The 24,057-nt window shown below is 48.7% G+C and overlaps 1 protein-coding gene across 1 annotated transcript in view; it reads right to left on the minus strand.

The window, feature by feature from the left end:
* The window catches only part of GRIN3B (glutamate ionotropic receptor NMDA type subunit 3B), a 33,729-nt gene extending 17,350 nt beyond the window's left edge, over nucleotides 1-16,379 (minus strand). Inside the window, exon 1 of the mRNA XM_033136866.1 lies at nucleotides 15,732-16,379. Within this exon, the coding sequence (XP_032992757.1) occupies nucleotides 15,732-16,223 (492 nt within the window). The 5' untranslated portion in view covers nucleotides 16,224-16,379. The remainder of the gene's footprint in view (nucleotides 1-15,731) is intronic.
* Nucleotides 16,380-24,057: the final 7,678 nt, after the last annotated feature.

The following is a 24,057-nucleotide window of genomic DNA, read 5'->3' on the forward strand; positions in this document are numbered from 1 at the left end:
ACCCCTGGTCTGGAGTTACTATGGCATGCAGCATAAATTGAAATTTTGAGGGAACCATGGAGGGAGGGAGGGGAAGTCACAGGCGGAATGATTGATAGCTAAAATTGAAATGTTGTTGAATTATTTATTTAAAATTAAAAAAAATAAAAATCTGCTGCTGGGATCGCAGCTGGCAACAACGCAGGAGAGGGTGGTATTTGTCTCACGGCCAATGAGAAGTACCACAGTGGTGCTAAACAGCAAAAGTAATAACAAAACCACTGCACATCGGCTGAAATAATAATGACAATAATAATAATAATAATAATACCAAAGATACTGTAATGAAAAATCAAACAAAGGAACCAAATACACTTATATACATGTAACATATATGACCAAAATCAATATCTTTGGTATTATTATTATTATTTTTGTCATTATTATTTCAGCCGATGTGCAGTGGTTTTGTTATTACTTTTACATTTGTCTCACGGCACCAGTAAGGAATTTGGATTTATTATTATTATTTATTATGTATTAAATTTGTATCATCTGTATTTTGGATCCGTATTTTGGATCTGTATTTTGAATTTGGATTTATTATTATTATTTATTATGTATTAAATTTGTATCATCCTTTCATCCGTAGATCTCAGGGTGGTTCGCAACAGAAAATTACAAGATTAAAAAAAGCAAAATCCATAATAAAAACCGAACCCAAAGTCCCACCTCCCACTTAAGGGGCAATTCCATGGCAAGATCTGCAGGGATCTAGCTAAGGATTCAGTGGATCTCCAACTCAGCTGGCTGGTTCCTGTTTGGCCAGCTGTAAATCCCCAATCCTGGGACAGTCAAAGATATAAGGGCATGATTTGTTCATCCTGGACCAGAGAGGGAGGACTTAGACTGGATCCTAAGCCTCTTCAGTTCTGTTCTGGCAACCCAGCATGGGACACTTAAAAAAATTAAAATTGTGATTAAAATTGTACAACCTGATTAATATTCTACAGCCTTTTTAATGTGTCTACAGGAAGAGGGGGTTATTGTTTGGCTGTTTTGTTTCAATTATTTACTTGTTTTTATCCTGTATTTTATTCCGTGAAACGCCCTGAGATCTTATGATAAGGGTGGTATAAAGATCGAATAAATGAATAAATACGAACTCCATCATGCGTTAATTAGGCTTAAGCATGTTGGTTATATGAGGCTGGCTATTCTACAGCTATCTCATAGGTTTTTATTACACACACACACACACACACACACAAAATTCAACAATTCAACATCATTTCAAGTTTAGCAATCAATCATTCCACCTGTGACTTCCCCTCCCTCCTTCCAGGGTTCCCCCAGAATTTCAATTTATGCTGCATATTATATTTACTATAGACCTTGCCCTTGCCACAAAAGAAAAATGGGAAGTTCACCGCCCCCACTGCTGTTCTCACTCAAATCCTATTTGCGTTTTAACATATTTTACACTGAGTTTTTAAGTATTCTGCAGGCATTTTCCTATCACCTTTAAAAATCGGTCTCTTTCTTATCTCTAATTTTGCACGTCAAACTTGCCAGTTCTACATGTTCAGTTGCCATTCTTCTTTGGTGGCTGGGACAACCCAGTCAGATGACTGGCTAATAATAATAATAATAATAATAATAATAATACATAGGTGAGCCCCCAGTTGGAAGCAGAGCAGAGAGGCAGGCCAGCCACTAGAGGTCAGCAGAGTTTAAACCAAGGGTAGGCAACCTAAGGCCCAGGGGCCAGAATCCGGCCCAATCACCTTATAAATCTGGCCCATGGACGGTCCGGGAATCAGCATCTTTTTACATGAGTGTCCTTTTATTAAAAATGCATCTCTGGGTTATTTGTGTGGCCTGCCTGGTGTTTTTACATGAGTAGAATGTGTGCTTTTATTTCAAATGCATCTCTGGGTTATTTGTGGGGAATAGGAATTCGTTCATATTTTCCCCCAAAATAATAGTCCAGTCCCCCACATGGTCTGAGGGACGGTGGACCGGCCCACGGCTGAAAAAGTTTGCTGACCCCTGCCTGGTTTAAGCGCACCTGTGCCAGAGATGGAAAAGAGATGTGGACTTTTATGAGGGTGGGGCGTTTGAAATTCCCCTCCTCTCATCAGGAAAGGAGGGGTGCCTTTCAGAGTCACAAATGTGGGCAAAAGATTGCTGGACCAGGTGGATCTTTATGTCTGAAGATCCCTTCTGGATCAAGCACATCTAGTCCAGCATTGGGCGGGGGTGGGGGTGGCTAGCAGCCATAAGTGGCCCTCTCCTCAGTCAGTAGAGCAAGAGACTCTTAATCTCAGGGTTGTGGGTTCAAGGCCCACGTAGGGCAAAATATCCCTGCATTGCAGGGGGGGTTGGACTAGATGACCCCTGTGGCCCCTTCCAGCTCTATGATTCTATGAATCCTCCTCATCTAGCTCAGTATTATCCACACCAGCAGTTCTCAAACTTTTCTTCTCCGGGCGATGCTTTGAGAATAAAAATTTTCTACATTGAAAAACAAAAACAAACAAACAAAAAACACTGTGGAGCCGCCCATCCAATGTCAAAGAAATAAACAACTATCTGACGTTTAGATGACACCTGAAGGCAGTCCTGTTTAGGGAAGTTTTTAATGACTGATGTTTTAATGTATTTTTAAGCTGCCCAGAGTGGCTGGGGAAACCCAGTCAGATGGGTGGGGTATAAATAAGTTGTTGTTGTTGTTGTTGTTGTTGTTGTTGTTGTTACAACAACAACAGCTCCTAGCAGTACTTGATTTATAACACAGAACACCACTAATTTATCGTATAATCATGGGGCATCCAGAAAGTATAAAACAATGCAGCTACATAGGAACAGAGAATCACAGAATTGTCGAGTTGGAAAGGACCACAAGAGTCATCCTGCCACAGCCTTTGAGAACCACTGATCTACACAGATCCTACAAGTGTCCCTATTTTCCCATAAAAATCCAAGACTTACAGAAGCCATCCCGGTTTCTGATTTGATCCTGGAACATCCTACTTTCCCATGGGAGACGTCCCTATTTTCATGGGAGAAATGTTGGAGGGTCTGGAGTTATGCAACCCCCAAGCCAAAGAGATAAGTCACTATACAACCTTTAGAAGACATCTGACGACAGCCCTGGATAGGGAGGGAGGTTTTTTAATGTTTTATGTTTTATTGTGTTTTTATATATGTTGGAAGCTGCCCAAAGTGGCTGGACCAACCCAGCAGGCTGGACACGATATAAATAAGAAAATTGTTGTTGTTGTTGTTGTTGTTATGATGGAATAAAAGGTAAAGGTAAAGGTACCCCTGACCATTAGGGTCCAGTCGTGTCCGACTCTGGGGTTACTGGCGGAGTGAGCCGGTGTCCAGTTTCCGGGTCATGTGGCCAGCATGACTAAGCCGCTTCTGGCGAACCAGAGCAGCGCACGGAAACACCGTTTACCTTCCCGCTGCAGCGGTCCCTATTTATCTACTTGCACTTTGACGTGCTTTCGAACTGCTAGGTGGGCAGGAGCAGGGACCGAGCAACCGGAGCTCACCTCTTAGCCCTACCTGAAGATGCCACTTGGGCTGAACCTTCTGCATGCCAAGCAAGGGCTCTGGCACTGAGCCACAGCCCTTTGGGTATGATCTCTTCACCCCACCCGAGTCCCATGTTGCTGTGGGACGTTCTACAAGACTGGCATGTGCTCCGTGCCAGCGACTCACAACCCTTCTTTTACACACCAAGTCAAGGTTCCGGACCTCATCATTCTGATTTTCAAACTGGAGCAAATTGAGCTGCCTAATACTGAGTCGGAACACCAAGCTACAACCGTTCCCCTAAAAATAAATAAAAATAATGCACGATTCCAGCGTGAGAGGCGTGTGAGTACACACGGTTGGTTCAGGACGCCTTCCCTCATGCGCACATGCGTTGTTGAACACTGGGGGCGGAAGAGAAGCAATGCTCAGAAAGAAGAATCTCCAGAACAGTCGTCTCCACAGAGCGTCTTGAACCACAATTATTAATGTTTTCATTACTGCTTTTCTTAATAAAAAAGTGTTTATCGCTTTGGGATGCTTTAATGGGAAGCGACTGATAAACACAATGAAATACACTAAAGAAAATGTGCCTGTGGGTGATGCCGGAAATTGGGGTGGGTGGGTGAGGGAGTTGGAAACGGTAACCACGTCCTATGAAGACCATCATCACATGTGAAATGTTGGTTGCTAGCTAAGCAAATAGATCTGAAAAGAGCGTAGGGATTAATGCAGGGTTTCTATAGTGCCTGCTTGCTTGCTCTCAAGAGGCAGGGAGTTCCACAGAGCCACAGGCACAAAATGAAAAGGTCACAGTTGAAACCATTAGGCCCCTGCAATCTGGAACAAAATAGTGACCAAGCAGGAGATCCTAATTCTGTTCGATGTAAACAGCTCATTCGGTCTGTGGAGGCCTGGTTGAGAAAATGCTCTGTCCTCTCTTAGGAGAGAATGCCTCTTCTAAATCAGGGTTTTCCCAATTTTGGGAGTTGTAGTCCAGCAACAGCTGGGGACCCAAATTTGGGAAACCATGTTCTAAACAGAGGCATTCTTCCACCTCCTGGAGAATTGCTCTTTTAAAACAGAGGTGTTCCTTCATCTCTTGCATGCGGCAGGAAATATTGAGGCAATGCCTCTCCAGAACAGAGGCGTTTCTCCATCTCTTGTAAATTCATTTTGTTTCATAAAATTTATATATAGCTCGGTTGTGTAAAATAACCCCTCAAAGCAGTTTACAAAAAGAAATTACCAGCCAACCCCCCCCAAAAAAAAAACCTTTAAAACAACAGTTCAAAACATTCAAAAAAATAATTTAAACCTACAACAAGCTAAAAACCAGAATGAAAACAACTTGCAAACATCCTCCATACATGGATAGGCTTAGTCTGCCTAAACAAATGTATATTTAGCAGGCGCCAGAAAGAGTAAAGCAAAGGTACCGCCTGCCTGATGTCAAGAGGCAGTGAGTTCCGAATATGGATGTTGTCATCTGTCTCGAGAGAGACAATGGAGTGTGCCTCTGGGGGGGTGAAGTCAAACTGCAGCGTGAGCAGCACCCAAGTGACTTCCCCAAGGTGCAAGCCTGGGCAGGGTGTCTGGAGGTCCTGGGCTGCCCAGGAGACAAGACTCCCCACCCCCCACCCCCCGCTTGGCCTTGCGGTCCAAAGGAAAGCAGAGCAAGACGTTTGGCACCAGCTTGGCTGCAGGAGTTGCTAGGAGGAGACATGCAAGGCACCTTCCAACCGTCTTAGGGACTCCGCTCCAGATTTGTGGAGGGTTTACTCCTGAGAAAAGGGAACTGGATAAAATAGCAGCGATTTGTAAGTTCAAAACTGAACTGCAGACCCTCCCAGTGTCCCTATTTTCTATGGACAGTGCCGGATTTACAGAAGCCATCCCAGTTTCTGATTTGATCCCGGAATGTCCCGCTTTTCCTTGTTGTTGTTGTTGTTGTTGTTGTTGTTGTTGTTGTTGTTGTTGTTCAGTCGTTCAGTTGTGTCCGACTCTTCGTGACCCCATGGACCAGAGCACGCCAGGCACGCCTATCCTCCACTGCCTCCCGCAGTTTGGTCAGACTCATGTTGGTAGCTTTGAGAACACTGTCCAACCACCTCAGTCCTCTGTCGTCCCCTTCTCCTTGTGCCCTCCATCTTTCCCAACATCAGGGTCTTTCCTAGGGAGTCTTCTCTTCCTCATGAGGTGGCCAAAGTACTGGAGTCCTCAGCTTCAGGATCTGTCCTTCCAGTGAGCACTCAGGGCTGATTTCTTTAAGGATGGATAAGTTTGATCTTTTTGCAGTCCATGGGACTCTCAAGAGTCTCCTCCAGCACCATAATTCAAAAGCACCAATTCTTCGGCGATCAGTCTTCTTTATGGTCCAGCTCTCACTTCCACTTTTCCTTAGGACGTCCCTATTTCCATCGGAGAAATGTTGGAGGGTGTAGAGCAGGGGTAGGCAACCTAAGGCCCGTGGGCCGGATGCGGCCCAATCGCCTTCTCAATCCGACCCAAAGACGGTCCGGGAACCAGCGTGTTTTTATACGAGTAGAATGTGTCCTTTTATTTAAAATGCATCTCTGGGTTATTTGTGGGGCATAGGAATTCGTTCATTTTTTCCCTTCAAAATATAGCCCGGCTCCCCACAATGTCTGAGGGACAGTGGACCGGCCTCCTGCTGAAAAAGGTTGCTGACCCCTGGTGTAGAATTATGCGACCTTTGAGCCAAGGAGATAAGTAACTAGACAACCTTCTGGAGACATCTGAAGGCAGCCCTGGATAGGGAAGCTTTTTAATGTTTAACATTTTATTAAGTTTTTGTATATGTTGGAAGCCACCCAGAGTGGCTGGGGCAACCCAGTCAGATAAGCAGGGTATAAATATTAAATTATCATCATCATCATTATCATGGACTAGGACGTCTGTATTTTCATCGGAGAAATGGCAGTGCTGCTGCTTGCATCAGAGATGGGGGAACCTGATATAGCAACCCACAGATATTGCTGAGCTCCACTCCCATTTTCACTGACTATTGGACCTGCAGTCTGGGGCAGAGGGGAGCCAGAGCTCAGTGGCGCCCAGAGGATACGGACAAGGTCCTCATAGAATTGTAGAGTTGGAAGGGGCCACGAGGAACATCTATTTGAACCCACGTTTGCCCGACATGGGGCTCGAACCCATGACCCTGACATTAAAAGTCTTATGCTCTACTGACTGAGCTATTATCCTGGTTTTAAAACAGGGCTGTGGAAGCTGAAGCCCTGTGGGCCTCCTCCTCCAGCCCACCAGATCTCCTCATTCGGCTGACATTGGTGTTTCAGCCAAGTCCCAAGGAGAACCACCGGCCACAGCTGCCCATGTCCAGAACTTTCTAATAGACTGTCTGGAGACAGAGAAATATACAGCACAATAAAAACCTCCTCTCCGAGTTCAACCATCATTTATATCGCTTTGGACAGGAGGCAGGAGGAAAACGGAAAGTGCCCAGGCAGCTTTTCCAAAGTTAACTCAGGCTCCGGACTCCGGGCGGCAACTCTGCTGCGAGAGAGGTTTGTGGGCTGGATGGAAGACTCGTCTCGTCCTTTCTCCCTGGCGGAGGTTTGCAAGATGATGCCACACAAATAGGTGCCTACAGAGACCCCGACTCTGCAGGAAAAGGAAACATTTGGGAATGGCACAAACCGTGGAGGGATGGGACCTTGTATTCAAAGGTAGGCGCTGACTGGCCATGGAGGTTCTATTGAAATATTGCCGCTAACCCAGTCAGATGGGTTGGGGATATATAATAAAATGGTGGTGAGGGAATAGGACATCCCTATTTTCATCAGAGAAATGTTGGAGGGTATGCATTTTCAGAGCTGAAGGGCACATTTCCAGGCTGCCAAAAGCACTAAAGCAGGACTGGTGAGGGGCGTGGCCTGCAGAGAGGGGGTGTGGCTTGGGGGGAGCCCTGAGGGTCGGGGGGGGGAGAGGTCTTGAGGCCACATCAGACCCCCACCTCTGAAATTCCTCATCTCTGATCCAATGAGCCCCCGCCATAAGGCTGCCTAGTCTGGGGTCTGAAATTATCAAAGTGCAGCGCTGATGAGCCCCCTGATCCCCAAATTTCGAAAGTGAGCCACACTCCCAGAAAGTTTCTCGTTGCGCTGCCCACGGAGTCGGCCTCTCCCCCTCCCAGGCCCAACAGGGGGGGGCTCCGATTCCAAAGGGGGCCTCGGTCAGTATATTCACAATCGCTCACCATTATTTAAAAGTAAATACTTAAAATAATCCTTTTCCTTATGTATTTTTTAAAAAGCACTATTGTATATCTATATTTTCCATTTTGTCTTTATATGCAGATATGGTTCAAGCCTTGAAATAAAATTTTTAAAAAGGGCCACATTATCTACCTGGCCTGGGCCTCTGCCTGGCTCTCCAAGGGTCTGCCCCCTCCCCAAATGGCACACTTTCCAGCAGAAGTGAATGTGGCAAAATCTCGAGGGGAATCTGGATCCTCACTGGGGGGAATCATGAAATTATTACAACCCTTCTTGCCTCGCAGCTGATAAAGATCACCAGGAAAGCCCCTACCTCCTGCCCCCTCCCCAAACCCCACTGCGCTGCTACCCCATAAATATACGGCTGCAGCTCCAACCCTGCTGAGAATGAGGCTTTGGGGAGTCTCTGCAATGGATGTCCTTGAGATCCTAAGTGGGCAAAGCAATTATTTACTAATGGAAGCTGGTTATCTTTTTGGAGAGACTCAGCGGGACCCCAGGGGTCACCCTCGGCAAACATTTCCCTCTCTGCTGACAGGCTCTGGCCTGGTAAATCACTGACTGCTTTTATTTAGCAAAATGTGAAATGGGGGGCGGGAAGGACAAGGTGACAATTTGAGGCAAACGGATGCAGATTGACACAGCTATCTAGTTTTAACTGTGGGCCCCCTCAGTGTCAACTTGTGGTTACCAAAGCGCTCAATGAATGACATTCACAAGAGGAGGGAAAGGATCTGCCCCTCTCCCCAAGCCCAGACCCTCCCAGTGTCCCAGTTTTCCAGGGACAGCCCCGGATTTACAGAAGCTGTCCCAGTTTCTGATTTTACCCCAGAATGTCCCGCTTTTCCTTAGGAAGTCCCTATTTCCATCGGGAAAATGTTGGAAGGTGTGGAGAAATGGAACCCCGGAGCCAAGGAGATGAGTTAACTAAACAACCTTTAGAAGACATCTGAAAGCAGCCCTGAATAGGGAAGGTTTTTTTAAAATGTTGCAGGTTTTAATATACAGGTGAAACTCGAAAAATTAGAATATCGTGGAAAGGTTCGTTTCTTTCAGTAATTCAACTTAAAACGTGAAACTAATTTATAAGATAGACTCATGACATGCAAAGCGAGATATGTCAAGCCTTTATTTGTTATAATTGTGATGATTATGGCGTACAGCTGATGAGAACCCCAAATTAACAATCTCAACTTTGGGGTTTTCATCAGCTGTATGCCATAATCATCACAATTATAACAAGCAAAGGCTTGCCCTATCTTGCTTTGCACTGTCATGAGTCTATCTCATATATTAAACTCCAGTAGCTAATGAAAACAATTGCTTACATAAATGGACTTTTCCACGATATTCTATTTTTTTTAGTTTCACCTGTATGTTGGAAGCTGCCCAGAGTGGCTGGGCCAAGCAGGGTATAAATAAGACGCCAGCATTTTTCTGCATTCCTGAGGGTTGGACTAGATGAGCCTCAGGATCCTTTCCAACTCTTACGATTCTATATTGCCTGTGCTGTATGGCTTCGTCATGGCCACACAAAGCTTGAGAGATGGAAGAATGCCTCCATTTGGAAGAGGCATTTCCTCCGGAGAGAGAGAGTGCCCCTTCAAAGACCAGGCGTGGAGAAATGGACAGGCCAAGGGGAGGTTAACTTTCCCTGCGCTCAGCCCTGAAGCCACCTCTGCCCTGTTTCAGCGCGACTCTTCCCCTCTCTCCTCAGCCTTGCAGCCTCTCCGCTGCAGAAGGGAGACCTCGCCTTGCCAAGATACGGCCGGCCGTGTTGACTCATCTTTCATTTGTTGCAGGAGAGAGATCTACGATGTCACTTTGCCTTGGATCCAGAAGTTATCTGCTCCATAACGAGGATATTTTTCACGGCATAAGGGAGCTATGTCAAGGTAAAAAAAAAAAACCCTCCGGAAAAGTTGGCAATTGTATTTATTTTTAATTTGTTTTTTAGCTGGAACCTCAACACCTGCTGGGCTTCTTGACAGATGGATGTGTGGCAACGCCAAAGGAATGGCTGTTGCGTTCCAAAGAGCAAGGCAAAGAAGGCAGCATGGACGTTTCTAAAGATCTCGGGGAATTAACAACACCGTTGCTAAACCTGCTGTGCAAATTGGGCTTTGCAAGAACTTAGTGATGGCCAAATGTTCTGCCTGCAGCATCAGAGGCAGTCTATCTCTGGGAATGGCGAGTGGGGAGAGTGGCTGTTGCACTCAGGTCTTGCTTGCGGGGGGGGGGGGGGTTCTTCCCATTTGGGGTATCTGGTCGGCCTCTGTGAGGACAGGAGGCTGCACTAAGTGGCCCATTGGCCTGATCCCACTGCAGGGCTCTTCTGAGTTTCTTATGATTCCTCAATGGAGCCTCCATGAACAGAGCCAGTCTGCCTTAGAACTGTGGTAAACAAATGTGGGAGAAGACTATTGCTCTCACATGGATGGAAGCTAATGGATTGAGGTGGAATCCCAACAAGGCAGAAGTTCTGTTTCTGGAGGACAGGGGGTGGGTGGGGGTGGAGGATTCCCTGGTCCTGGGTGGGGTAACTGTGCCCCTAAAGGACCCGGTGTACAGCCTGAGGGTCATTTTTTACTTTTGGCTGTCCATAGAGGCGCAGGTCAATCTTGCCAGCTCCATCTGAGACCCTCCCTGTCTCGCCAGAGTGGTCCATGCTCTGGTTTTCTCCTGCTCGGACTACTGCAATGCGCTCTACGTGGGGCTACCTTGGAAGGTGACTCCGAAACGACAACTAATCCAGAATGGGGCAGCCAGGCTGGTGACTGGGACCATATAACACCAGTCCTGAAAGACCTGCATTGGCTCCCAGTACGTTTCCGAGCACAATTCAAAGTGTTGGTGCTGACCTTGAAAGCCCTCAACGGCCTCAAAGGCCCAGGATACCTGAAGGAGCGTCTCCACCCCCATCACTGTCCAGTCCAAACATGGAGGTCCATCTCCGAGGGCATTCTGGCAGTTCCCTCACTGCGAGAAGTGAGAGGATACAGGGAACCAGGCAGAGGGCCTTCTCCGTGGTGGCGCCCACCCTGTGGAACGCCCTCCCATCAGATGTCAAGGAGATAAGCAAATGACTTTTGGAAGACATCTGAAGGAGGCCCTGTATGGGGAAGTTTTAATGTTTGGTATTATGTGTCAGAAGTTGCCTTCAGTGGCTGAAGCAACCCAGCCAGATGGTTGGAGTATAATAATAATAATAATAATAATAATAATAATGGGCTTTAAATGCCACAAGAGCCCACCTCTCTGCATCCAGCCCCCGGGAAAAATGCACCTCACAGGTCTGAAAATGTGATGTTGGAAAGAGGCTGTGCTTTTCTTTTTCAGGTTTATTTGGAAACCTGTTTAAAATTGAGCCTTTTGCCTCTGCGCCGAGAGGGAATTGGGTTTTTTTTTCTTCTCCTCCCTCCTTCCCCCATCGAGAACCTGTGAGCAAAATACAGATTGCCTATATTGGCTGCGGGGAATTGGACCAAAGGAAACCAGCGGCGAAGAAGGAATTCTCTGAGCTCACGAAAGTCCTGGCGACAAGACAGCGCGATTGAAAGGAGGGGAAACAACAGAAAAGAATCAAATCAAATCAAATCAAATCCCTCTCTTTGCCCCCAGATCTTGGCACGACCTCGGGAGGATATTACTATTTATCAATTTGGAATAATTCCTGGATTTTTCCAAACAGCAGCCTTGAGTGGCAAAGAGGGAGGAGGAGACCTGAGCTTGTTTGGTGTCGCAAAACAACCGACCCCTTCTAAAGCTGGAACCAGATTCCACCCCAATCTTTACACCTGATCTGGCTATCTTTTGCTCCCCAAATCCAAAAGGCGTCTAGTGCTGCTGTGACAAGGTCCCGGTGCCCCAGCACATATTGATTAGCAATTTTGTCCCCTATCCCCGCTGCAACTGCATTCCCCATGCATTCAAGGAGAATTGGAGGGGGGGGGCTCCCTCCAAGTTTTGCAAAACAAACAAACAAACAACTTTTCTTGCTGTCATCTGCTGGGAAAACAAAGGGCAGAGTCTTCGCACTCGGCCTGCTTGCCAGGGGGAGGGGGTATCTGTTTTGACCCAGGGTATTAAGAACATAGAACCGCTGAATTGTAGAGGTGGGTGGGACCCCCCAAGGGCCATCAAGTCCAACCCCCTGCAATGCAGGAAACTTTCGCCCAATGGGGACTCGAACCCACAACCCTGAGATTAAGAGCCTCATGCTCTACAGACTGAGCTATGCGGTAGCAAAGCTGCCGCTTCTCAGCTCTCAGGGGTGGTGTGGTGCAATGGCTAGTGTGGTGGAGGAAGAAGCAGAGTGTGCTGGGTTCAAATTGCCTTCTGTCAACAAAGCTTACTGGGCGACCTTGGGTGGTGGTGGGGCAGTTATTTTCTCTTTACCTCAGCTATCTCTCAGGGTGGTTGTGGGTCTGAATGCTACCTCCTTGGAAGAAAGGCACAGGGAGGGGCCACCACGTCGCATCTGGAGAGTCCTGGGTTCCATCCTCAGTCGGGAACGCCCCTCTTTTCCCGAAACACTGCCAGTTAGTGCAGGTAACACTAATTTTGATGGGCCAAGGGTCTGAGCTTCTGGTAACCCTGTCCAAACCAGAATCTTGAGGAGCAACATCTTTTCATTTTAGGGGGGGGGGGAAGGCCCCACAGCTCAGCAGTGAAGTCCCCTGCTCTGCGCACACACACAAAACCCCAGGTTTGAGGTGTCCCCAGAGAGAGACCCCCAGAGAGTCTCTGCCCGCCAGCCTCGGCGGCCCTGAGCTAGACCGTCTCCTCTGATATAAATCAAATTCCCAGGCCGAGAGCTAACAAATCCCTTCCCGTTAAGAAACAAAATTAAACGCAGAACGGCCAAGAGCTACCGGATCCTGGCACAGACGGGGTTCCTGGTGGCTTTGGCCCACCGGAATGCAGTATTGTGGGCTCATGTGTGCAGAGGAGGGATATCGATATAGAATCACAGACTCGTGGAGTGGGAAGGGGCCCTGAGGGTCATCTAGTCCAACCCGCTGCAATGCAGCTGCCCCATATGGAGATCGAACCTGCAACCTTAGCGTTCTCAGCAGCGTGCTGTAACCAGCTGAGCTATCCAGTGAATCTTCCAGTATCTGTATCTATAGCTGTAGTACAGACCAGCTCAATAGGAGGATTACTGACTCCCAGCATGAATTGGCAGAGGACCGTAGCAGGATTACACCCGCCCACCCCTCTGCTTTCCTATCTTCCCATTGATTTATGAGCCACAAACGGGTCCTGGGGCCCAAAGCCTCTCTGAGCATGACATCCCATCAACAGGCTTGGATCTTTTTTGAACACCTTCTCAGCTGCGTCTGTTTATTCCAGAGCGGAGCGATCGGATGTCTCTTGCATCAATCACGGCATTAAAAGCCAGCAGGCAGGCCAATGGTCCTGGGCTTAGAGCCGAAAAGCCTAATCAGAGTTATCATCCCCTTCAATTTAAAAACCCACCCTCTTGGGTTGTGCCTCACTTACTGGGACTAATCATCTTGAGTAAGCAGTGCCTTTCATTTCAGTATGTCTACTCTGAGTAGGGCTAACATTGGGTTCAAACTGAACAGGTGTGAGAAAGGAAAAGGTCAGTATCCGTCCCCGTCCCCCCAAAAAATCAATTCAGGAAGGGGAGGGGAAGGGTTTCACCCACCCCAGTTTCCTGTCTCCAACAGTGGGATGCAAAATGGACACCCAATAATTCTTTGTCCGTAGCATCAGGGGGTAGACTACCCCTGGATGCAGAGGCTTTGCTGATCGATGGCTCTAAAATAAAGAGTGGAGTAGGGTGTGGCCTTGCTGGGTTTGGGGCAAAAGGACCACATCCTGCTTCCAAACAGGAGACAGATCCATGTCCTCAGAAAGGACACCAATATGGAATAAAGGCGATGCAGCCTTCCTAGTCCCTGGCGGCTGGTGCTCAAAGGTAGACTATGTCTATATAGAGAGGCTCAGTTTCATCCAATGCAAAGTGTAATAAGGTGCTGACGAAACCTTTTAAGGGCAGAAGCAATGAACTTACAGGGTTCTTGTTATTTATTTATTTTTATTCCTGCATTGCAGAGGGCTGGACTAGATGATCCTTGGGTATATTATTATTATTATTATTATTATTATTATTAGAATATATATTTCCGTTCACTTCAAGAAGAAATACCAAGAGAGGTCTCCATCTAGCCCAGCCAACCAGAGAAAGGGATATCCTTCCCTTATTATCCTTGACCACTTATTATCCACCCACAACTTCCTCTTAGCACAATGGGCCTTTGCGATCGACCAATTTCCCTCAAGCTTCCAGCTTCAGATGCAGCCGACCTCTCGAGGGGAAGGACCGAAAAGGCTGCTGGCAACATTCGATGATGGAGGAGGAGGCTCACAGCCTTCCCCGGTCCTTTCTCTCCAACTGAGGTAGACTGCGCCTGCAATTGGAGGTTCTCCAGGTGCACTCACAACTCAGGGGCAGCCTGCTCTGCTGCCTTTTGCCAGCCTCTGGTCCTTAGAGGTAGACTTCTCCCAAACATGGAAGCTCATGGTTCGAAATAATATAAGGATTATTAATCATAACTAATAGCTGCAGACATTCCTTGCCATTTCTCCCCCTGCATCCAGGACCCTCAGGTAAGATTGACCCCCAGACATGTGAATTAACAGCCACTTGGGCTGCAATCCTTTACCTGCTTACTCAGGAGTAAGCCCCATGGCTTCAAGTGGGACTTAATTCTGAGTGGACATGATTCCTGGATTGCAGAGGGTTGGACTAAATGACCCCTGGGGGGCCCCTTTGGATTCTACAGTTCTATGACCCTATGTGTAGCCTTACATACAACTAATACAGTACAGTTGTATTAATAAGCTATGTAAGTAATAATAACTCTTGCATTATGAGAAAAGAACACAACACTGTATTATAAATTAATACTGCTGTGATTGACGGCCACAATCACAGCAGTATTAATGAGTTATGCAAGTAATAATAACAACAAGTATTTCAGGACAATAAAAAAGAATAGGTCATAATACGTTATTCCCGTTCCTAATGTAGCTGTAACCTGCCGTGGACTTTGCTTATGATGGGTGGAGGAGGAGAAATGTTTTAAATTAATAGCCACGGTTTAGCCTGTGCGCTGCCTGGGTGACTCCAAGATAGACTGCTCCTGATTGTGGATGTTCCTGGACACCAACCATTCAAAGCTGCGATCCTTGCACTGCAAGGGGTGGACCTTGAGGTTCCTTCCAACTCTACAAATCTCTCATTCTGTGAGCAGAATCCTGCGAGCAGGCTCTCTGACAGGGAGGGGTGCCTTCCTCCTGAAGGGCAGTAACTAACCACGTAACTCATCGAAGCTGCGATTTCTGCAAAGCAAGGTGGGCACTGCACCGCATGACCCACAGAGTCCCTTCCAGGTCCTTCACTCAAGGAACCCAACCAGAAGGTTGGCTATGGGCAGGATTCCTACACTGCAGGGGGTTGGACTAGATGACCCTGGGACCCTTTCGAACTCTTCACTTCCATGATCCCTAAATCCAGTGCTATTTTTGTAGAGAAAGAGGCGCCAGAACTCACCACGAACACCTCCCTTGTTCTCTTATAATGGCAATGGGGGCGTAGCCAAGGGTGGCAGGGGGCAGCTGCACCCCCCTAAATCAAGTAAATAAATACACATACTTAAGTAACTGACCAATTGTTTCACAAATCTTGGTTCTGCCTCCGAAACATAAAACCTGACCCCACAACATAAATCCTTGCTACGCCCATGGCGCCCACATGAGAGGTTTTTGGTGGGTTCCAGCTGGAAAAAAGCCCTGCCTAAGTCAATCTGTAGCCTACTTGCTCTTGGGCTGGTAGACTGCTCTTGCCCAAGGAGGCTCTCCATCAGCAGAGGGCTTTTAAAAAATTGAAATAGAAAGAGGGGGTATTTTTCTCCTTACCCGGCTCCTGAAGGGCATGGGGGTCTTCGCACTTTGTCCCCCTCTGCCTTCCCCTTCTTCCTCCTCCTCCTCCTCTTCCTCTTCCCGGATGCTGACGAAGGGGATCTCGAGGAAGGCGGCGGCGAAGTCCAACTGGAGCAGCTCCCTGCGGGACGCGGGGAAGGCAAGCACGGCGGCCACTCCGCGCACCACCAGCGCCTGGCACAGCCAGCGGGCCAGCGAGGCCGGGTCCCTCTGCCGGGGCGCCCCGGGGACCACTTCGAGGCTAAGGTTGTAGGGCAGCGCGGAGGTTGCTGTGCGGCTGGCGCGGGCCAGGGCGTTGCGCGCCCGGCTTTCGGCTTCCCCTGCGCGGGGAAGCAGGGCGCCCAGGCGCACGGTGTGCCCGATCCGTGCCAGGATGTGGCACGGCTGCGGGTGCCCCCGGGCCGCCGGCTGCCCCGCCAGCAGGAGCGACAGGCACCACCAGCAGCAAAGCGCCCGGCGCCTCTCCATAGGGCAGGGCGCGCAAGGCGCAGGGGCGCGCAACCCCTGCGCCCGCCCCCCACCCGGGCTGGGTGGGGGGTCCCCTAAGGAGGCAGCCGGGAGGGGGTCTCCCAGGGCCCGCCCATCAGGCGCCGCTGAAGTGGGGCAGAGCAGGAGCAGAGGGAAAGTGAGGTCCCCCCCCGCCCTATCCAAACGCAGCCGCTGCGCCTCGGCTCTCGCGCTCTGGCTGCTGCTCGCTCGCTCGCTCGCTCTCCAGGCGGAGCTGGAGGCTGCTCTGGCGGGAGAGCGCCGCTAGGGGCGGCAGAGGGCGACCCTGCCAACCTGGGGATGAAGACGATATTTGGGAGATGATGGCACCCCCGTCAGCCTGTTGGAGAGGAGGAGAAGAAGCGCTGGTTGGCACAGGCGGCTAACGCGCACATAATAAGCACACATATATAGGCTGCATCTGAAAGAGATGTCTGCGTTTCGGCGAAGGAGATGCAGACGGCGCGAGGCGAGGAAGCAGAGAGGAGGAAGAGCCTGCCTCTGGGCATGCACAGAGCGCGCGCGAGGAAGAATCGCAGAAACCTAGAATTGCAGAGTTGGAAGGGTCATCATCTAGGTGAGGTGAGAGGTCTGCGTTTCGTCCAAGGAGATGCAGACGGCGCGAGGCGAGGAAGGAGTCTCTGGGCATGCACAGAGCGCGGGAGACCAAGAGAGGCGAGGCGGCGAGGGAGGAGCCCCGCTGGCGCGGTGGGGAGGGAATGCGGCAGGCGGAGCATGTGCAGAGTGCAGGGGGGGGAGGAGGGACGTGAGCTCGGTGGACTCCGGGTATGTGCAGAGTGCGGAGCGGGGAAAGGGGTGGAGGAATGAGGCAAAGCGAGGAAGAGAAGAGGAGATCGGAGGTGCGAAGGGAATGGTCACACAGAGCATGTGCAAAGTGCAGGGAACAAGGGACGCTGCTGAGAAAGATCGTAAAAGGAGGAAAGGTTGGGGGCGGGCTCGGCTCCAGCTCCGTGGGAAAGCAGACTGCGTGTGTGTGTCTATGGGCACGTGCAAAGTTCGGAGAAGGTGCTAGAAAGGCACAGAGGTGGGAAAAGACTTGGGCTGGGGCCGGGCTGGGGCCCACCAGACTTTTCCAGAAACGCGAGGGGGGGGGGTGTCAGATGAAAAGGAACAGAATCTCTGAGCACACACAGAGTGCAGAGGAAGGCAGGGTTGGTGATGCCGACACAGGACATGTGCACCCAAAACCGCTAAAAAGATCGGCTAGTTCTGATCCAATTAGTCGAATTCACTAATTAGAAGTCAGTAGAGGAGCATTAGGTACCATGGGCGTAGCCAGGTTTTTTGTTGGGGGTGGGGGTCAGAACCGCAGTTACCAGTAGCTATATTTTTTATTGATGGGGGGGGGGCAATACATTTTGCTGAAGCTCCGGGTTGCGAAAAGTGGAAAGAGCTGCTCTGAACATATGCAGAATGCTGTGCCCCCCTCACACAAACTCTGTTCTTATTAAACGCCTCCTGTTCATATTTAGAGTCATGAAATTTTAAAAAATTCACAAGGATACTTTTAAAACTCATGTGATATACAAAAAAAAACTGGTCAAAAGACTGGTAAGTTGATATATATGCGCATTAATCTAGGAGGAAGCATTGCTCTCTCTTGCAAGGAAATGCATCTTCTAAAATTAGGAAATGCATCTTCTAAAATGGTCTTTTTTTAGGAAGACTCCAAAATTGTTGAGCATTTTTAAACAAACCCCAAAGTGCCAACCCCCCCCCCCCACTATTTTCCTAAGATCCAGGATAAATTCATTCCCCACCCCACCCCGGGCATCAATTCCGCCTTGAAATCCCGGTAAATGTCCAGACGTATAGCAGCCCTACTAAAATAGAAGCAGTTGTTGCTTTGTGCTGTATTCTTTTTTAAAATTGAATTTGTATGCAGCCATTTTAATTAATTTCCAATGAAATTTTTAAATGAATAAATAAATAAGAAAGAGGCACCCTTCCATTTCTTGCCTGGGGGAAGGGAATGCCGCTTTTCAGTGGACGGACCTGTGACCTCCGGATAATATTGCACTTCATGTCCCATTATCCCCGACTGGCAGCTAAGGCTGATGGGATTTGGAGCAGACGCACATCTCACCCCCTTCCCTGATTTACCCACAACCTTTGTGCCTTACACAGAGGGAGAGCAAATCCCACAATAAACAGGTCAAGACCCAAACTCAGGATTTTAAGCAGTCTGCAAATGGCGATCAGCCATGACAGCTCAGTAGAACCTCCTTGTTCAGCCACAGTCTATCTCTGAATTCCAGGCACGCATGAAGTGGGGAGGACTGTGCATTAACTGGGACCCCCGGAGAAGGCCGGCTGGCCAAATGACCAGGGATGAGAAGCGCAGACACACGTGCGGAGTGCCAGTCACAAAAGGGTTTCGCTGCTCTCCTCCTTTTTAGCAGCCTAGTCACTTCCCTCCTCTCCTGTTTTATTTGGAGATCAATTCGCTTTCGGCGGTAATTGTGTTTTCAACTTGCGTTACCCTTCGCTGTCACGGAAGCCCTTCACGGACCACTAGGGGATTTTGGCAAGGTGGCGAAATATTAAAACGCCGTTAGAGTCCGGGAGCTGTGCTTCCCCATCTCAGTTCTCTGTCTCCCTTGTCTCTTCTCTCACCTTTCTGAATCTTTCAGCCTCCTTGCCTGTGGACTCCCTACCAGATGATGGTGATGGTGATGATAATTATACCCCGCCAATCTGGCTGGGTCTTCCGAGCCACTCTGGGCGGCTTACAGCACATATAAAAACATACAAATATCTCTGTTCGGCCGCACCCACAAAACCGCTCCTCCTTCCTGTGGCTCTCCGTGAGGTTTTAATCCCAGCCAAACTTATGCCTGCCCCTTCCCTCACAGAAACCGGACAGCCGACATTTGTGAGATCACAGCCACTGGGCTGATTGGTGCTAGACACTTCCCCGCCACCCGAGGAAAATATAACATATTCATAATAATTAATATCCATTGGATATTAATCATGTTTAGCCTAGAAAAGAGAAGACTGAGAGGAGATATGGTAGCCATCTTCAAATATTTCAAGCAAGGGCTGTCACAGGGAAGAGGGAGCAAGCTTGTTTTTTCCTGCTCTGGAGGGTAGGACTCGAACCAATGGCTTTATGATTCCAACTAAACCTCAGGAATAACTTACTTACACGAACAGCTGTTTGACAGGAGCTCCTGTTTTCGGTCCCAGCTCCTGCCAACCTAGCAGTTTGAAAGCACGCCAAAAGTGCAAGTAGATAATTAGGTACCGCTCTGGCGGGAAGGTAAACGGCGTTTCCGTGCGCTGCTCTGGTTTCGCCAGAAGCGGCTTAGTCATGCTGGCTGCATGACCCGGAAGCTGTACGCTGGCTCCCTCAGCCAGTAAAGCGAGATGAGCGCCGCAACCCCAGAGTCGTCCGCGACTGGACTTAACGGTCAGGGGTCCCTTTACCTTTAAGGAAAAGTGGGACATTCTGAGATCAAATCAGAAACCGGGATGACTTCTGTAAATCCAGAACTGTCCCTGGACAATAGGGACAATTAGAGGGCCTGCAAGTTTCTAGATCTCAGGGCAACGAAGGGGGATAGGTGAGAGCCGTGTGAGATGGGAAAGTGTGCAAGACCTCCTTGCAAAGAAATTTGTGCCATATTCCACAGGATATGGGAGTTTTGTGGGTGCACTTAAGATGCCCCTGTTTGTATGCAGGGCTGCGAAACTCTGGGGTTTTTGTGATGCAGAATTGTGGGTTTCCCTCCCTTGCCGCGCTCTTGTTTTCGGTTGATGCTGTCCTCCTTGTTGGAGCAACGTGCTCTGCATGGCTAAAAATCATAAGCCCCAATTGAGAACCTTGAATAGCCTGACTCCATTTAGCTTTATCAGTAATGAAAGAGAGAGAGAGAGAGAGAGAGAGAGAGAGAAGCCGCCTCTTGCTAATTTTACAATTTCCTTGTAGCGCTTTGGAAAAGCCGGGCAACTCGGATTTCCTCACCGCTCCCCCAAAGCAGACGTCAAAACACAGGACTGTTTTTGTTGCACAGCGCAATTCAATGACAGTCGCTGCTAGCCCTTCCTCTTTTCTGAGCCAGATTCCTGCAAGATTCCTGAATCATTGACTCCACCTCCAGGAATAACCTAGGACTGGTCTGGTTTCTTTTTTTCTTTTTTAAATGAATAATAGAATCAAAGAATTATAGAGTTGGAAGGGACCCCCGAGGGTCATCCAGTCCAACCCCCTGCAATGCAGGAATCTCAGCTCAAGCATCCATGACAGATGATGGCCAAGGAGGTAGAGTCCACAGCCTCCCATTGTTGAACAGCTCTTACTGTCAGAAAGTTCTTCCTGATGTTTAGTCAGAATCTCCTTTCTTGTAACTTGAAGCCATGGGTTCAAGTCCTACCCTCCAGAGCAAGAGAAGACAAGCTTGCTCCCTCTTTCACGTGACAGCCCTTGAGATATTGGAAGATGGCTATCCTATACTGTAAATAATATTCTTTGGTCCCATCTTCCTTCTGACAATCTCTGCTTTTTCCCACACAACAACCCTGTGGGGTAGGGCAGGCTGGTGAACGAGTACTTGTGCAAGCGGCAAGTGGGCAGAGTTGCTCCTGTTGTGCTCCAGTCCCACTTCTTTTTGGGGGGCATCCAGTCAGCCATTGTGAGAGCAGGACACTGGATTAGCTGGGCCACCTTTGGCCTGCCAGACTTTAAAAAGGCATTAGACAAATTCTTCTTTTTTTTGTTGCCCAATTTTTATTAAATTTTAAAATCTTTACCTATAAATTCCAGATTCCAAATTTGTTGTGCGTTTCTCTTTAAGACTTGACTTCCCATATTTCCTTCCACGCTGTTCTTAATCCCATCCCATTTGCATACTTCATTCTAAGACAAATTGCCTTTCAGATATTATCAATCTTCCACCGCTGCTCATATTTCAAAAAATCTTGCTCGCAAATCCACCTGATTATGATATTTTTCAGATCTTCCAAAAAGGGCTTCCGTCCCTCCATGAACAGTCCTTCCACAGAGTTTCTTACTTTTTGCTGTTCATTTTGCCAGCTCCACAGAGTCCATTAGCTTTAAAATCCATTCGTCTGGCATTAGACAAATCCATGGAGGGGAGGGGTCTGTCGCTAGCCACTAGTCCTGATGGCTGCCTTAGAATCTGAGGCAGCCCACTCTGAGTTCCAGCTGTTGGGGAGAGTTTTCTGTTGCACACAGGTCCTGTTTGGATGGGCATCTGGTTGTCCAACGAGAAAACAGGATGTCGGACTTAGATCAGGGGCGAAACTAGGCTTTATTTCACCCGGGTCAAAGACACTGTTTGGCACCCCCTACTCACAGTTGCACACACACACACACACACACACACACAGGCAGGGAGCCCTCTGGAGGCTGCACCTGGGGCAAAAAAAACCCCTGGTTCCCCCCCCCCCCCACTACAGCCATGGTTTGGAGGAACCCTCTTTGGTTTTATTGATTTGGCAGCCAGACGCTTCCCCGCTTCTTATCCGATTCCTGAGTGGAGCCTCCATGGAGAGAGGCAGTCTAGCTTAGAACACAGGAGAACCAGAACTGGAGAAGGCTATTGTCCTCAGATCATGTTTGTGGGGTTTCCAATTTGGGGCAACTGCTGGGAGGACAGGATGCTGGGTCCCCTTCGACCTGACTCAGCTGCGGGGGTCCTCTTAGGTCAAAAGAGGCCTTGTTCTCCTGCCCCCAATCCTGCGATGCCAAGCGATGATCCCGGGACCTTGTGCATGCAAACTGAGTGCTGAGCCTCAGAAAAGACAGTTGCACAGGGATTAAATCACCCCCCCCAAAAAAAAACCTAGGACTTTTTGCGATTGAGAAACGCCCACGCACACACAGATACCCCCTCCCTCTTCACCATCAGCACCCTCGTCCCTGCCTATGCGCACTGGGCGTGTGACAACAGGTGATGCCCAGCGGCGGCGCTGGCACAGAGCGATGGGCTGTGCCAATGCGCCAAACATCCGCCACCCACCCACCCACTCACCCGGGATATTGCAGCCTGCATGCCCACAGCCAGCCAGGCAAATCTCCTCGGCAGATTCAGGGGGGTTAATGCGACAGGATTGTGGGGGGCACCGGCTCCCTGCCCGCCCTGGCTCCATTACGGATTCCAGAGATCTCTATTGTGGTGGCATTAATCCTGGCAGCGAAAAAGCCTTTTTGGTCTATATAGGTATTGAATGGGAGTTGTGAAAGCCAGACCGTTTCGAGAGCTCTCTTTTTAGTAACCAGAGCTAAGCCCTCCTGTTATTATCGCTCTCCGCCGCTTTCCCTCAGTCATGCATCGATGTGCGTGTGACCAGAATTCAAAAATCTAAGCCCCAGACTTCATTTCAGGGAGCGGGGGGGGGGGGGGAGAGATGTTTTCAAGAGAGTGCTTGCAGAAAGTCTTAAGGAGATCACTGTTCCCGGGGAAGATGGGACTTTCAGAGAGGTTTCAACAAGAGTCTTGGAATGCATTTCTTAAAAAAAACAACCAAGCCCAGAAAGGATAAAACCAGCATTTTTTTTTCCAGCGCGGAGAGCTTCTGAAATGTCTCCTTGGATTTTGCAGTCTTGATCTTCAGAGCCTTGGGGTCTAGGTGGCATCAGCACTTTGGGTTCTTGGCTGCTCTGCTGTGGGTTTTTTTAGTTTTGTACAGCCCCTGAGCTGTCAAACGCTGATTTCCTCCAGTTAAGGACTTCAGAAGAGGGTGCTGCATCAGGCCGAAGGAGCCTGCTGTGGCAAACATAGCCCAGGTTTAAGGTTCCATTTGGCGATTAGCTCATATACCTGAGTTTCTAATGCTGTGAGCTAGATGGGCCATTGGTCTGACTCAGTCATCGAAACAAAATAAAATAAAAATATCCTTCCAGTGGCACCGTGGAGACCAACTAAGTTTGTTCTGAGTTAGTTGGTCTCTAAGGTGCTACTGGAAGGAATTTTTTATTTTATGTTGTTTTGACTATGGCAGACCAACACGGCTACGTACCTGTAACTCAGTCATCAAATTTAGCCAGGGTCTAGGCACATTTTAGGGATGCGGGTGGCGCTGTGGGTTAAACCACAGAGCCTAGGGCTTGCCGATCAGAAGGTCGGCAGTTCGAATCCCCGCGACTTGGTGAGCTCCCGTTGCTCAGTCCCTGCTCCTGCCACCTAGTAGTTTGAAAGCACGTCAAAAGTGCAAGTAGATAAATAGGTACCGCTCCGGCAGGAAGGTAAAAGGCATTTCCGTGCGCTGCTCTGGTTCGCCAGAAGCGGCTTAGTCATGACCCGGAAGCTGTACGCCGGCTCCCTTGACCAGTAAAGCAAGATGAGCGCCGCAACCCCAGAGTGGTCCACGACTGGACCTCACGGTCAGGGGTCCCTTTACCTTTACCTTTAGTCACATTTTGCACCTGGCTATCAGCCTCTGGTGACCAAGTGAAGATTCTTGGGTGCCAGGATGGCGACATCTCCACCAACTGGAGGTGCTTGCCTGCGGATCCTTGGGCCTGGACTGTTTTCACACACTAACACCCCATCCTGTAGAATTCTATCCGCTGTATTTTATCGGCACGATGAGAGTGAATTTCAGGAACCAAAATGCTTTCTCTGTGCAGCCTGAGCAGGAGCAGTGAACAGCATTACAGCGAATTGTTGTCACTTGCCTTCACTTACCCCATTCGACTGCCCTGCTCACAGTTGGGAAGAATATTCCTACGTTATGAATGGTTCCTATATTGTCACCATTAAGAAAAGCAGGTCAAATAGCTCAATATATGTGTGGACTGTCCTTGGATCAAGTGACTTTCCTTATT

This window comes from Lacerta agilis, chromosome 18, assembly GCF_009819535.1.
Source record: "Lacerta agilis isolate rLacAgi1 chromosome 18, rLacAgi1.pri, whole genome shotgun sequence".
NCBI lineage: Eukaryota > Metazoa > Chordata > Lepidosauria > Squamata > Lacertidae > Lacerta > Lacerta agilis.